At 33.2% G+C, this 13,141-nt stretch overlaps 1 protein-coding gene across 1 annotated transcript in view; it reads right to left on the reverse strand.

Moving 5' to 3' along the window:
* Positions 1 to 12,584, reverse strand: part of LOC139484875 (heat shock 70 kDa protein 12A-like) — a 44,565-nt gene extending 31,981 nt beyond the window's left edge. Inside the window, exons 1-4 of the mRNA XM_071268894.1 lie at positions 12,513 to 12,584; positions 11,062 to 11,094; positions 8,096 to 8,128; positions 58 to 210 (exon numbers count right to left, since the gene is read on the reverse strand). Of these exons, the coding sequence (XP_071124995.1) occupies positions 58 to 210; positions 8,096 to 8,128; positions 11,062 to 11,085 (210 nt within the window). The 5' untranslated portion in view covers positions 11,086 to 11,094; positions 12,513 to 12,584. The remainder of the gene's footprint in view (positions 1 to 57; positions 211 to 8,095; positions 8,129 to 11,061; positions 11,095 to 12,512) is intronic.
* Between the last annotated feature and the right edge of the window lie 557 nt (positions 12,585 to 13,141).

The raw sequence follows: 13,141 nt of genomic DNA on the forward strand, positions 1-13,141 counted from the left end.
TCATTTCATCTACAAATTAAAATCTCAAGTTGTTTTTCGTCGTCTTATTTCACTTACCCTATTTTCTGTAACACCAGGCATGTTTTTGATCAATGCATCGAGCGCAATTAATGCCCTGCCGGCCATTACTTTATCCGGACGAACGGGTCCATTCTGTGGGTCCAGAAAGGGGTCAATGAAATCTTCCAATTCTCGGAATACAACTTCCATCTGCCAATTAGATAGTATGACGATTTTAAATCGTTTGATTAATAACAGATTATCCGTCTACGTCTTAAACAGAGCAACCAGATGACACATAAATACATCATACACTATCCCGTATTTGCGGCAAACTGTACTTCAATAGGTTTTACATAATATATATGTTTTTATAACGAAAGGATTTACAAATTCTTACGAAATTAAGTTTCCACCTCAGACAAAGTTTACTGTAGATGAATTGGGACATTTAAATGTTTCTTACGGTCATATAGTTCTTGATATGTCTACTTTGTAACACATCCCTGGCTTTTAAAAATGCTAAGGTTTTACCGTTCCATGGTGAAGTTAATCCAGAAAAACGATTTTGATGCCCATTTGTACTTTACTAGCCGTGCGATCGGTTAATACACTTTGTAAAATAAGAATGATGCATCCAGTTTTTATAAAGTGTTTGATAAAGCGATCAATTTATTTGTAATTTTATACATATGGATATATATGATAGACATGCGCATAACCAAGGTGCTTACTGTACTGTTAGCGCTTTACTACAGAACGAAAATACAACAATATGCATTCCTTTCTCAGTTTAAAGCTTAACCATCAAAGGTCCCGTTCTTTATTGTCCTATGCGATAACAGTTTCATTATGTATTCAAAGTGTAATTGTAAATGTCATTGAAAAAAAGGACTCGCTTCATTTTGTTCAATGAGTAGCACAAATTCTGTACATTTACATATACAGAACTCGCCGTTCATTTGATTATAGATTCATATTTTACAAATACATGCCAAATCAAAAACAAAATGATGTGGACTTTCTATTATTAATAAACAATGAAATAAGATATCCCCTTTACCAAAGTTACCATATTGAACGAGCAAGTTCGTTTCGCTACATTACAAACGATTAATTTACGATTAAACAATTCATAAATAAACGGTTTAAACTTTCGTTATTTTCAAACAACTAGAAGACCTACATGAATTCTAAACCGATATTGTGTCCTTCTGACTATCGGTTTGTTAATCAAGAAAAATCTAAATCAGTCTGCTATTTCAAAGTTGCATAATTCTTGTTTGAATTGTTATAAACTTGCCGTTTCGGGGTCTTTTACAGCTGACTATGCGGTATTGGCTTTGTTCATCGTTGAAGGCCGTACAGTGACCTGTAGTAAATGTTGTTAATTTCTGTGTTATTTGGTCTCTTGTTGATATTTGTCTCATTGGCAATGATAAAACTTCTTTCTTTTTTATATACATACATGGAAAAATAATATTAATAAGATTTTATATTAACTCATATTAAATTAAAATATACTTTGAAATACACAAATAACATGTAGCTTCGAGATACGAAACTAAGTTTATTGTTGAGGTGTAGCTTTACACGAGCGGCTTCGTAATTAAATAAAATCAATAGAGACGAGTACCGTTAGAATAGAAAGTCCCTGTTGTCTCTCAATTCCCTCCAACCTAACTTCCTTTCATTCCCAAGCTTCGATTCCAGAACCTACTGTTTACCCTCTTTTTTTGAACGAATACATTTGAATAGGACATATGGTTGGAAACGGCATCTCCTACAAAGGATAAAAGGAAACTGAGCTATATGTTGAATACATGGAAATCCCCCTTTTAGTGAATTTATTTTAAGTCCAATAAATGATCCAGACAATAAATCTGAAGTTTATTAGAATTAGAAGGGGTATTACAGCAGTAGATATAAAAGTAATCACCAAAGTTGATGAAAGTGTTTTTGAGCTATAGTCTGAAAACTGCAACCCAACCTCTTTTTATCCAAAACATTAAATCTTAAATTTCAAAAACTCGAGAGGGATACATCAACAGATATTCATTTATAAACAATTCACCAAAGTGTCTTGTGAAATGATGACGGCAGGTTGTAGTTTTTGTACCACCTGAAGATGTAAGACAGACGATCAAGACAACGGTATACCACAATTTGTTCCGTGTTTAAACACAGGCGTATATAAATGTATACAGCTGAAATCTTCAATCAATTAACTCAATAATAGTGATGTTTCGGTTGAGAGTTAAAAGTACTTCTATCAATAAAACTGTTAAATTAGTGTAAAGAAATTGTAAAAGAAACCTAAAATAAAAAGAATTCTTAAATTAATTTAGTGACTTTATTCTTCAATTCATTTAGTGACTAAATACACTGACCCCTGAAATTGAGGGGGTGAACATGGGATGATTCCCCACTTCTCTCTCCCTTACAATTTTTTTGTCAGTGAGGCATACGTTATTCCTTATTTCCTACCCTCTTCATATGGTTTCCGTTCCTGTTATTGAGGGATGAACATGGGATAGTTCCCACTTCCATCCTCATTACTTTTTGTCGAGCCTTCGACTTTTGGCAAAAAAGCGAGACATAGCGATACTACATTCCGTTGTCGGCGTCGATGTCGTCGTTGTTGTCGGCGGGGGCGTCCTCAAATATTCACTCTGGTTATTTTTTTTTGAATTTTAATAACTTTCTTAAACTATCCTGGAATTCTACCAAACTTGGACAGAAACATGTTTATGATCACAAGATTATGATAGTATCCAGAAGGAGATTTTGTAAAAATAAAGTTCCATTTTCCTGCATTTTACTTATAAATGAACCTTGAACTTTGACTTTAAGGGACAAACTTAACTAATCTAAAATTAAACATGATAAAAATGATCTTGAACTTTGACCTTGAAGGACAGACGCATACACATTCAATAAAAAAGAATGACCTTGAACTTTGATTTTATAGAATAGACGTTATTAAAATAATAATAGCCTACAGTTCCACCTATTAAACATCAGAAGGGGTCGAATCAGGACCTTTAGTCTTATCTTACAGTTCTGCCTATTAAACATAAGTAGAGATCGAATCAGAACCTTGTGTATCCTCCTTCAGTCCCACCTATTAAACATAAGTAGGGATCACATCGTGACCTTTAGTTCCATTTTAATAAAGTCCTTTCAGTTAAGGTATATTTAGTCTCTTGTCGATAGTTGACTCATTCGCAATTATACCTACACTTGCTTATTTTACACCTATTTTGAGTATCAGTATGGTTTAACAAATATATAGAATATAAATATGTCCTATATTTTGTTATTTCTTATTATTCTGAAAGAACAGGATTTAATCATTTGCTTTATTAAGGGGGCTCCTGGGTATAAATATTTTTTTTTTCTAATATAGGATTTCGCTATATTTTTTCATGAATGAACTTTATCATATACTTAAAAGAAAAATGAAATAAAAAAATGGGGTCACCGTTCATTTAAGCTAAAATCTGCCTCTGGAAGAAGCATACATTTTTGTTAATGTCCTTTTTTTTCGTTGAACTAATAGGAGAAAAAAGGAAATATCGAAATAAAAAAATAACCTAATATAAGAAATCGCTTAAATTTTACAATTATTTAGTTTATGTACAGCTTATTTGAAAACAATAATAAAAAATATAGGTCACCGATGAGTTAAAAAAGATATTTCAAATTTAAGGCCAAAAAATGGCATTTTTGCACCAAAGGGAGATAATTTGGAGCTTTTTCATTTTTTAAAGTCATCTGGGGCCAAACCAAATCATTTTTTTGGGTTGTTTTTTGTACCATATCATAAAGTAACAACTAATAGTGTAATAAATAAAATTTGTAATGAAAAAACAGAGGTTTAATTTTTGGCTAAAATTTTTGTACCCACGAGCCACCTTAAGGTCAGGATTATCACAGTGCAATCACTTACAAGGTCGGTAAGTAGTGGTTTTTCTTTTGGCGATTTATGAATGGAACGTAAACTATATCACGAGTGAACGTGGTTGATAGTTTAGATTATTTTTTTTTTACCGAAAACCGCTACAAATTTCAGCTGATGGCGACTATAGTAGTCATTTGTTAATTTATGTATTATTGTCATTTTGTTTAGTGTCTTTTGTTACCTTTTCTGACATCGGACACGGACTTCTCTTAAACTGAGTTTTACTATGCCTAATGTAGTGCGTTTGTTTTTTCTACATTGGCTAGAAGTATTGGGGTAGGATTGAGATCTCAAAAACATGTTTAACCCCGCCGCATTTTTGCGCCTGTCCCAAGTCAGGAGCCTTTGTTAGTCTTGTATGATATTTAAATTTAGTTTCTTGTGTATAATTCGACGTTTAGTATGCCGTCTGTTATCACTAAACTAGTAAAACATTTGTTTCGGGGCCAGCTGAAGGATGCTTCCGGGTTCGGGAGTTTCTCGCTGCATTGAAGACCTATTGGTGGCCTTTTGCTGTTTACTGCCCTATGGTCGGGTTGTTGTCTTATTGACACATTCCCCATTTCCATTCTCAATTTTATAAAAATAGAAAGTGGTTGTATCATTGCATATATATGATACAACAATCAACTAATGTTAATAAGTTGGAACTGTATGATGATAACATAAGACATGATTGGATCCCTACTCATGTTTATTTGGTGGGACTGTAAGAGAATACTATAGGTCATGATTGGATCCCTAATCATGTTTATTTGGTGGGACTGTAAGAGAATACTATAGGTCATGATTGGACCCCTAATCATGTTTATCAGACTGTAAGAGGGTACTATCCGTCATATTTGGATCCGTACTCGTTTTTATAAGTTGGAACGGAAGGAGAATACCATAGGTCCTGAGTCGGTCTCTACTGATGCTTAATAGGAGAGACTGTAGGTGGAAACCATAGGTCCTGATTCAATCCTTACTAAGGTTTAATAGGTGGGACTGTAGATGGAAACCGTTGGTCCTGATTCAATCCTTACTAAGGTTTAATAGGTGGGACTGTAGATGGAAACCATAGGTCCTGATTCAATCCTTACTAAGGTTTAATAGGAGAGACTGTAGGTGGAAACCATAGGTCCTGATTCAAACCTTACTAAGGTTTAATAGGAGAGACTGTAGGTGGAAACCATAGGTCCTGATTCAATCCTTACTAAGGTTTAATAGGTGGGACTGTAGATGGAAACCGTTGGTCCTGATTACGTTCCCTACTTATGTTTAATTGGTGAGACTGTAAGAGGACAACATTGATTCTGATTTTATCCCTACTAATTATTAATAGGTAGGATTACGAGGATACTATAGCTCCTTATTCAATCCATATTTATGGTTAATAGTTGGGATAGGAGGACAACATTGCTCCTGGTTCGATCCCTTCTGGTGTTAGGTGGAACTGTAGTAGGAAACAACAGGTCTTGATTTGATCTCAACTGATGCTTATTAGGAGAAACTGTAGATGGATACTATAGGTCATGATGTAATCCTTATTCATGTTTGTTAGGTGGAAGTGTAGGAGGTTACAATAGGTCCTCATTTGATCCTCATCCATGTTTAATATGTGGGACTCTAGGTGGATACGATAGGTCATAATTACGTTCCCTACTTGTGTTTAATAGGTAGGACTGTCGGTGAATACCAAATGTCTTGATTCGATCCTTACTGATGTTAAAAAGTTTGAACTTACGCAGTCTCACCTATTCAACATAAGTAGGGATCGAATCAGGACCTTTACTATCCTTATACAGTCCCACCTAGTTAACATAAGTAAGAATCGAATCAGGACCTTTAGTAGCCTAAGACAGTTCTACCTATAAAACATCAGTAGGGATTGAAACAAAACTGTATACGGAATAATGCAAATAATAATTCCCTTTTCTTCTATCATGATTAAACATAACAAAATCTAGTCAATTCCTAGTTATTTTTTTTTTATATACAATACTTTTAATCGAAACTCGATCCTTACTTATGTTTAATATGTAATAATGTAGTAGGATACCATACATTATGATTCAATTCCTACTATGTTTAATAGGTTTGACAGTAGAAGGATACAGAGTCCTGATTCGATCCTTACTGATGTTAAAAAGGTTGAACTGTAGGATGACATCATAGGCCTTATTTGATCCCTATTGATTTTAAAAGGTAGGATTGTAGGAGGATACCATAGGTTCTGATTTGGTACCCTATGATGATTAATAGGTGGGACTGTAGGAGAATAATGAACGTCCTGATTCTATCCCTGTTTTGTTTAATAAGTGGCACGGTAGAAGGATAACATAGGTCCTGATTCGATCCCTACTTATGTCAAATAGGTAGAACTGTAGTAGGATAACATAGGTCTGATTCAATCACAAATCTTGTTTAAAAGGTGGGACTTTTGTATCATTATATAGTCCCACCTTTTAAACATAAGTATGAATGGAATAATGTACTTAAGTATCCTTAAACAGTCCTTCCTATCAAACATAAGTAGGAATGGATTCAAGACCTTTAGCATTTTAGTATTCTTATACAGGGATTGAAACAAAACTATATACGGAATAATGCAAAGAATAATGCCCTTTTCTTCTATCATGATTAAACATAACAAAGTCTAGTCAATTCCTAATTATGTTTTTTATATATACAATACTGTTAATCGAAACTCGATCCTTACTTATGTTTAATATGTAATAATGTAGTAGGATACCATACATTATGATTCAATTCCTACTAAAAGGTTGGACAGTAGAAGGATAACAAAAGTCCTGATTCGATCCTTACTGATGTTAAAAAGGTTGAACTGTAGGATGATATCATAGGCCTTATATAATCCCTATTGATTTTTGAGGATACCATAGGTTCTGATTCATTACCTACGGATGATTAATTGTTGGGACTGTAAGAAGATACTGTAGGTCCAGATTCGATACCTGTTTCTGTTTAATAGGTGGAACGGTAGAAGCATAACGTAGGTCTTAATTCGATCCCGACTTATGTCAAATGGGTGGAACTGTAGGAGGATACCATCAGGCCTGACTAGATCCAAACCAATGTTTAATATGTGGAACTGTAGGAGGATACCATAGGTTTGATTCAATCACTAATCTTGTTTAATAGGTGGGATTTTAGTGTCTTTATACAGTCCCACCTTTTAAACATAAGTATGAATGGAATCATGAACTTTAGTATCGTTATAAAGTCCCACCTGTTAAACATAAGTAGGGACGGAAAAAGGCCCTTTAGAATCCTTTTTTTATATGTCAGCAAAGACAGAAAGGGTCATTCCCAGGTAAAACTTGTATGACTATAGGAACAGAATGAAGCAGGAAACCCTGCAAACCATACGGAATATTTAGCTTAACAGTGACCAGCAATGCCTCGAACACTTTTGTGACAAGGTGGTTGACAAGGTTTTTCAGCATAAAAGTAGACAGATAAAGTTTTATCTGGGCTAACATTAACATCTTTATTAAAACATGCCCTTTTCATATAATCATATCACGCGATAAAAGCCCTTTTCATGATTGGCACCCTGCCCTTTTGAATCCTAGCTGGAACACTGTATGTCATGATTTAAATCAAAATTGTGTTTAAAAAGAAGGGACTGTAGGAGGATAACAGCAGTCCTGATTCGATCCAGTTTTGTGTTTTAGAGGTGGGGCTGTAGGAGTGTACCAATAGTACTATCATAGGTCCTGATTCGATTCCTACTTATGTTTAATATGTGTGACTTGAAGAGGATACCAAAGCTTTGTACACATCAAGTGTGTTGTCATGTAACAGCATGGCATTCTCAAAATGTGCCATAGACTCAACATTCCTAATAAGACCAGATTTTGATGTTTATCTGCTAGATATATGATAAATCATGAAAATCTTAAAAAAGTTAAATTTATAAAGTAAGTTTATTTTGCCATGAAGATTTTTATTGATTTAAAGCTTAGGATTTATTCATATGTTCCTAAAAACCATGATGTAAGTCTCAATTTAATACCCTTTCAACTTGACTTTCTTGCTTAATAAAGAAAATAAGATTGACATACCATATCTCCATAGTATGATTTGTCTCAGTTTTAATCTAATCAAAAGGATTATGTTACTTACGTTGTCATCTTTTGGAGCCGCCATGATAGTTTCCTAAAAAAAAACCAGAATTTGAACCCAAATGGAAAAATCCAAGCTTCCAACATTGTCTTAAAAAACTTCAAAACAATTGCGAGTTATCGTAAAAAAGTATATAAACACTAAATATATAGCAACACTAAACTGAAGACTGATATGTATATTATGTCATTTTGTTTAATTGTGTCTTTCTGATTTGTCTTTTTTTATTTTACATATAACCCCTTATTTTATTGATTTTGCATTTACATTGTGTCAAAGATCAAATGTATCCTTTTAGTGTATGTTCACTTGTTTTAATATGTCTTTTAATTGAGTTAGGCCATTTCAATTGATATTTTAATGTGTAACCTTTTTTCATGTTGTGATGTTACATTACTGCTTCAGATAAGGGCGAATGTTGGTACCTTTTCAAACCCACTGCAGTTTTATGCACATATCCCAAGTCATGAATCTGATGTTCAGAAGTTCTCATTTGTTATGTGGTTCATAAGTGTTTCTCGTCTCCCGTTTTAAATGTAGATTAGACCGTTGGTTTTCCAGTTTGAATGGTTTTACACGTGTCTTTTTTGTTGCCCTTTATACAGCTTGCTGGTGAGCCAAGGTTCCATGTTGAAGACCGTACTTTGACCTATAATGGTTTACTTTTATAGATTGTGACTTGGATGGAGAGTTGTCTCATTGGCACTCACACCACATCTTCTTGCATTTATCACGGCATTTATTATGGATACTTCCTCTGGCTAATTAAGAAGCGTATAATTCTTTATCAATCCGGAAACAATAGTCTGACTCTGAGCCGACTAGCCTTTGCACTAACTCATTGAAACCATGTTTTTAACGGCGAATTAAAATATAACACCGATTTTTTTTAAAGTTTTTGATTTTATCAGACCCGGGCTAAACCCTACAACACCACGCACCAGAGACGAACACGAAACAGCTAAGGTGGTTATAAAAAACGTAATTGTTATAGCTTGACGACTTGTTCATAAGTATGAATTTTCTCAGTTTTGATTAAATCAAAATTTTATGTTATCTACTATGTCATTTCCTAGAGTCGACATGATAGTTTCCTAAAAAAAATAATTTGAACCCAATTGCAAATGAAAGAATCAAATCTTCCAACATAGTTTAAAAAACTTAAAAACAATTGTGAGTAAAAACATATAGGTTGCATTTCTGTAAATATTGACAATGCAATTTCACATAGGAACTCCTTTTACGGCTAAAACTGTACCACTTTTACTATGAAGTTTTGAAAAATCTTATCCTAGAATTGACAGTTCATATGCACTACAATTGATTTCAAAGGTCAAAACATAGGACTGTGCTGCATTATTTCAACGTTTATATGCCCTGAACTTTTCAGAGTATAAACAAACACCAATTTTCTTAAATACCCCTACCTCGAGTGAAGGGTTACCACCGATTTCAGTGAAAACAATTTGCACATGTATATTTACTGGTAACACTCCCAAGTTATGTCTCTATGAGATGGAACACAGAGAGCATAACTGGGAACCAGTATGTAAACAAAATTAATTTTCTATGAATATTCTAGATCTCCACAAAAGAGGCGTGGTTTGAGAAACAGCTGTATTGACAAAGTGCAACCTATAAACACACGCATATAGCAACAGTAAACTGAAGACTGATATGTATACTTAAGACCTAAGCATATTATTGTTCCTGTGGTTATTTATTGTTTTATCAAGTCAAATTTTCCAAACTTCACACAAGAAAAATATGGAAACATAATGCTAATTGGAAATATTTTTTATTATAAAGTAAAAACATCGTTTAAACTTTCTTTTTAATATAACACAGAAACAAATAAAATATTTAAAAGTTTAATGATGGAAAATGAGACAAGTTTTATATTAATTGTGACGATTTAGTGATCGTATTATTAAATTAATGAATCTCGTGTTATCCATAGTTTACAGCAGTAATTTTACGAGTCAGCTGTTTTTGTTTACGTTTTCGCAACGCTATTTTTACGATGGAATGTCACCTCGTACAGAATATTCACGGTTGGTTGCCATTTATTTTTATGATACATGAAGTGGTAATGTGTTTACCTTATTAGCTTATTTATTTTCTTGATGTAATAACTTGTACTTTAGCCGTAATCATCAAAATGCAAGCAGTGCCATAGTTTATTTACTAGAGAAGCCATATTTATTTGTCAACCTTCTATTGATGCAATAACATGAAAGAGGTTTTTAAAGTCAGGGTTCACCCACAACTTTTAATATACATGTATATGATATTTTAAAAATTACATGTATATCTTTCTAACAAAAATTGAATACAAAGTTAACATAAAATAATGCGGATGATTGAAAATAAAAGAATTTAAATCAGGCATTACAACTCCCTTCCTGATAAAAAATAAGACACTCTTAAAACAATAAACGACAAATAAAAATGGTAGACGGCATCAAATGACATCATCGGAGTTTATGAGTTACCAGTGTCTACTTGAGACAGGCTCATTATTTTGATATATCGATGTGTAAACCATGAACGGTCAACCATCCCGTATCCTGGGACGATAGTGTAACAGCACAACATAAGAACAAAATATACTTTAGTAGGACGTGTATTATTGCGTTTGTGTATGAAAAGTAATAGACAAATAAAAGATTGAATTAAACATCGGCAATTTGTTTTGCTATTGAGATTAAGAATATAATTACCAACAAAAAATGCACTTTTAAGTAGGTTGTCAAGGAAGCATGTCCGAACCTTTGAAGGTCAAAGAATAATTTAAGAAAATTAATATTAAAAATGAGACAATGTGTGCCCCAAAATGCTTTGATAGCGATATCTGCTTAAATATGGCAACATAATATGAAGTATTTTTGTGGCTTTTCTGTCATAGCTTGACAACTTCTTCATAACTATGATTTTCATTTAATCAAAAAGATTATGTTACTTACTCTGTCACCTCCCTGACCCGCCATTATCGTTTCCTTAAAAAGAAAAAAGAATTGAACTAAAATGAAAGATGCTAAATATAGTATTGTTCCTGTGGTTTTTACTGTACACAATTAAGACATATTTCCAAAACCACGCACAAAAATATTTGAAAAGAAACTGCTAAATAGGATTTGTTTTCATCAAACTAGTTTTATTATCATAAAGTAAAGTCATAAAACGTTTCAACTGCACAGCAACACAATTAAAATGTTAAAAAGTTTGATGATCGAAAATGAGATAAGCATTATATAATATGTAGGACTCAAATCTATGGCGGGTTCCAAATCTATGGCAGATTCCTAATCTATGGCAAATGTGACGTTACAAACGCCAAACAACTCAAATCTATGGCAGATTTTTGTTTTCTCCAAATCTGTGGCATATCTTTAAAATGCGTCCAAATGGAATAACGCAATATTACATGGTAGCTGCTACAAACGATTGCGAAGCTCATAGATTTAAACACAATTCCAGATGAAGGTATTATCCTTGACAACAATTTGCGGATGATTTAAAGGAAGATGTGACCTATTATTCGGAAGAGGGTCAAAATGTGCTGTATCAGCGAAATAAACTCATCATGGATACCATGACTAAACTTAGTATATACGCCAGACGCGCGTTTCGTCTACAAAAGACTAAAACCCGCGATGTACAAGCTAGGGCACCATTTTTTTCAGTACCGGATTATTAAAAAAGGAGTTATTGTAAATATTTTACTATCTGCAGCTGGCAAAGTTTATAAAGTGAAAGATAAAATTAACGGATATCTATTTGATTTAAATTGTCAACAAATAAAAAAGATGTATTAACGATAAAATAAATATTATTTGAAAATTCAAACTGTTTATTTATATTTTTTTTAATTATTTTTGTTAAGGGACTTACTAGTTGGTCTAAGGAATGGGTATAATATAGGTACCATGATTATATATATTTTTTAAATTTTTACGGGGCACAACATTTCAAGCCTGAAGTTTGTATTGAGTAATTCATCATTTACAAAAAAAGATTGTTTACCATCACGATTAGGTTGACCATCATATCACCAATGTTTATAGACATGTCGTACATTTCCACTGGTTTCAGACAAGTCATTTATCATATATGTACTGCATTGTTTTCCATTAGCTCAAAATTTGCCATAGATTTGGAAACCACACAAATCCGCCATAGATTAGGAAATTACAAAACTTGCCATGATAGATTAGAATTGTACAAATCTGCCATAGATTTGGGATGGTATGACGTCACATATGCCACAGATAAGGAATCTGCCATGGATTTGGAATCCACCATATATTTGAATCCTACATATCTATGGCTACAAAAGTTGAACGATGAATTTATAACACTTATCAAATCATTCGATGTGCAAACTTTATGAAATTCAGACTTTGGATATACATACCTTTTTAGTTTTGTTTTGTCCTAACAAAGTCCTTGGTCTGTTGATTAACCTTCCGTATACATACCAATCCAGTCACAGGTGATCGAAGAAAGAATTTAAAAGGCGTAAACCTTTAAATATACTTATGACGTTTATTATGAATAGCTGTTTAACTTCAATCGGCAAAGAGGTAGGGACAATTTGTCGGCAATTTGTTTCATTCGATAAGATAGGTAAATAATGTTTTAAATAGCCCGATAGATGCTATTTATAGTACATAAAAATACGTCACATCATTTATTTTCATACCTTGAACAGGTATTCCTACAAAAACAAGGCCATGACTATTGATTTGTTAATATTGATTTATTTTATTATTAACATCCTTTATGCAAGGTGCCATACCATGTAACTTCCCAAGGAGCCAAATGATATCGAACTAATTCAAATCGTGATTTTCTCATTCTGAATATGTATATCTGTTACACAGTATTTGTCCTGGTCTTTTAAGGTTTTATCGTCTATAAGATTAGACAAGAAAATACATGTACATGTATATATTTTAACCGCAGAACATCTTACATCAGTTGGTCTTAGATCACCCTGTGTTACTACTTCATGTTGTATTGCCTTTCCTGTAATTTTAACAA

This window comes from Mytilus edulis, chromosome 8 (genome assembly GCF_963676685.1).
Source record: "Mytilus edulis chromosome 8, xbMytEdul2.2, whole genome shotgun sequence".
NCBI classification, from domain to species: domain Eukaryota; kingdom Metazoa; phylum Mollusca; class Bivalvia; order Mytilida; family Mytilidae; genus Mytilus; species Mytilus edulis.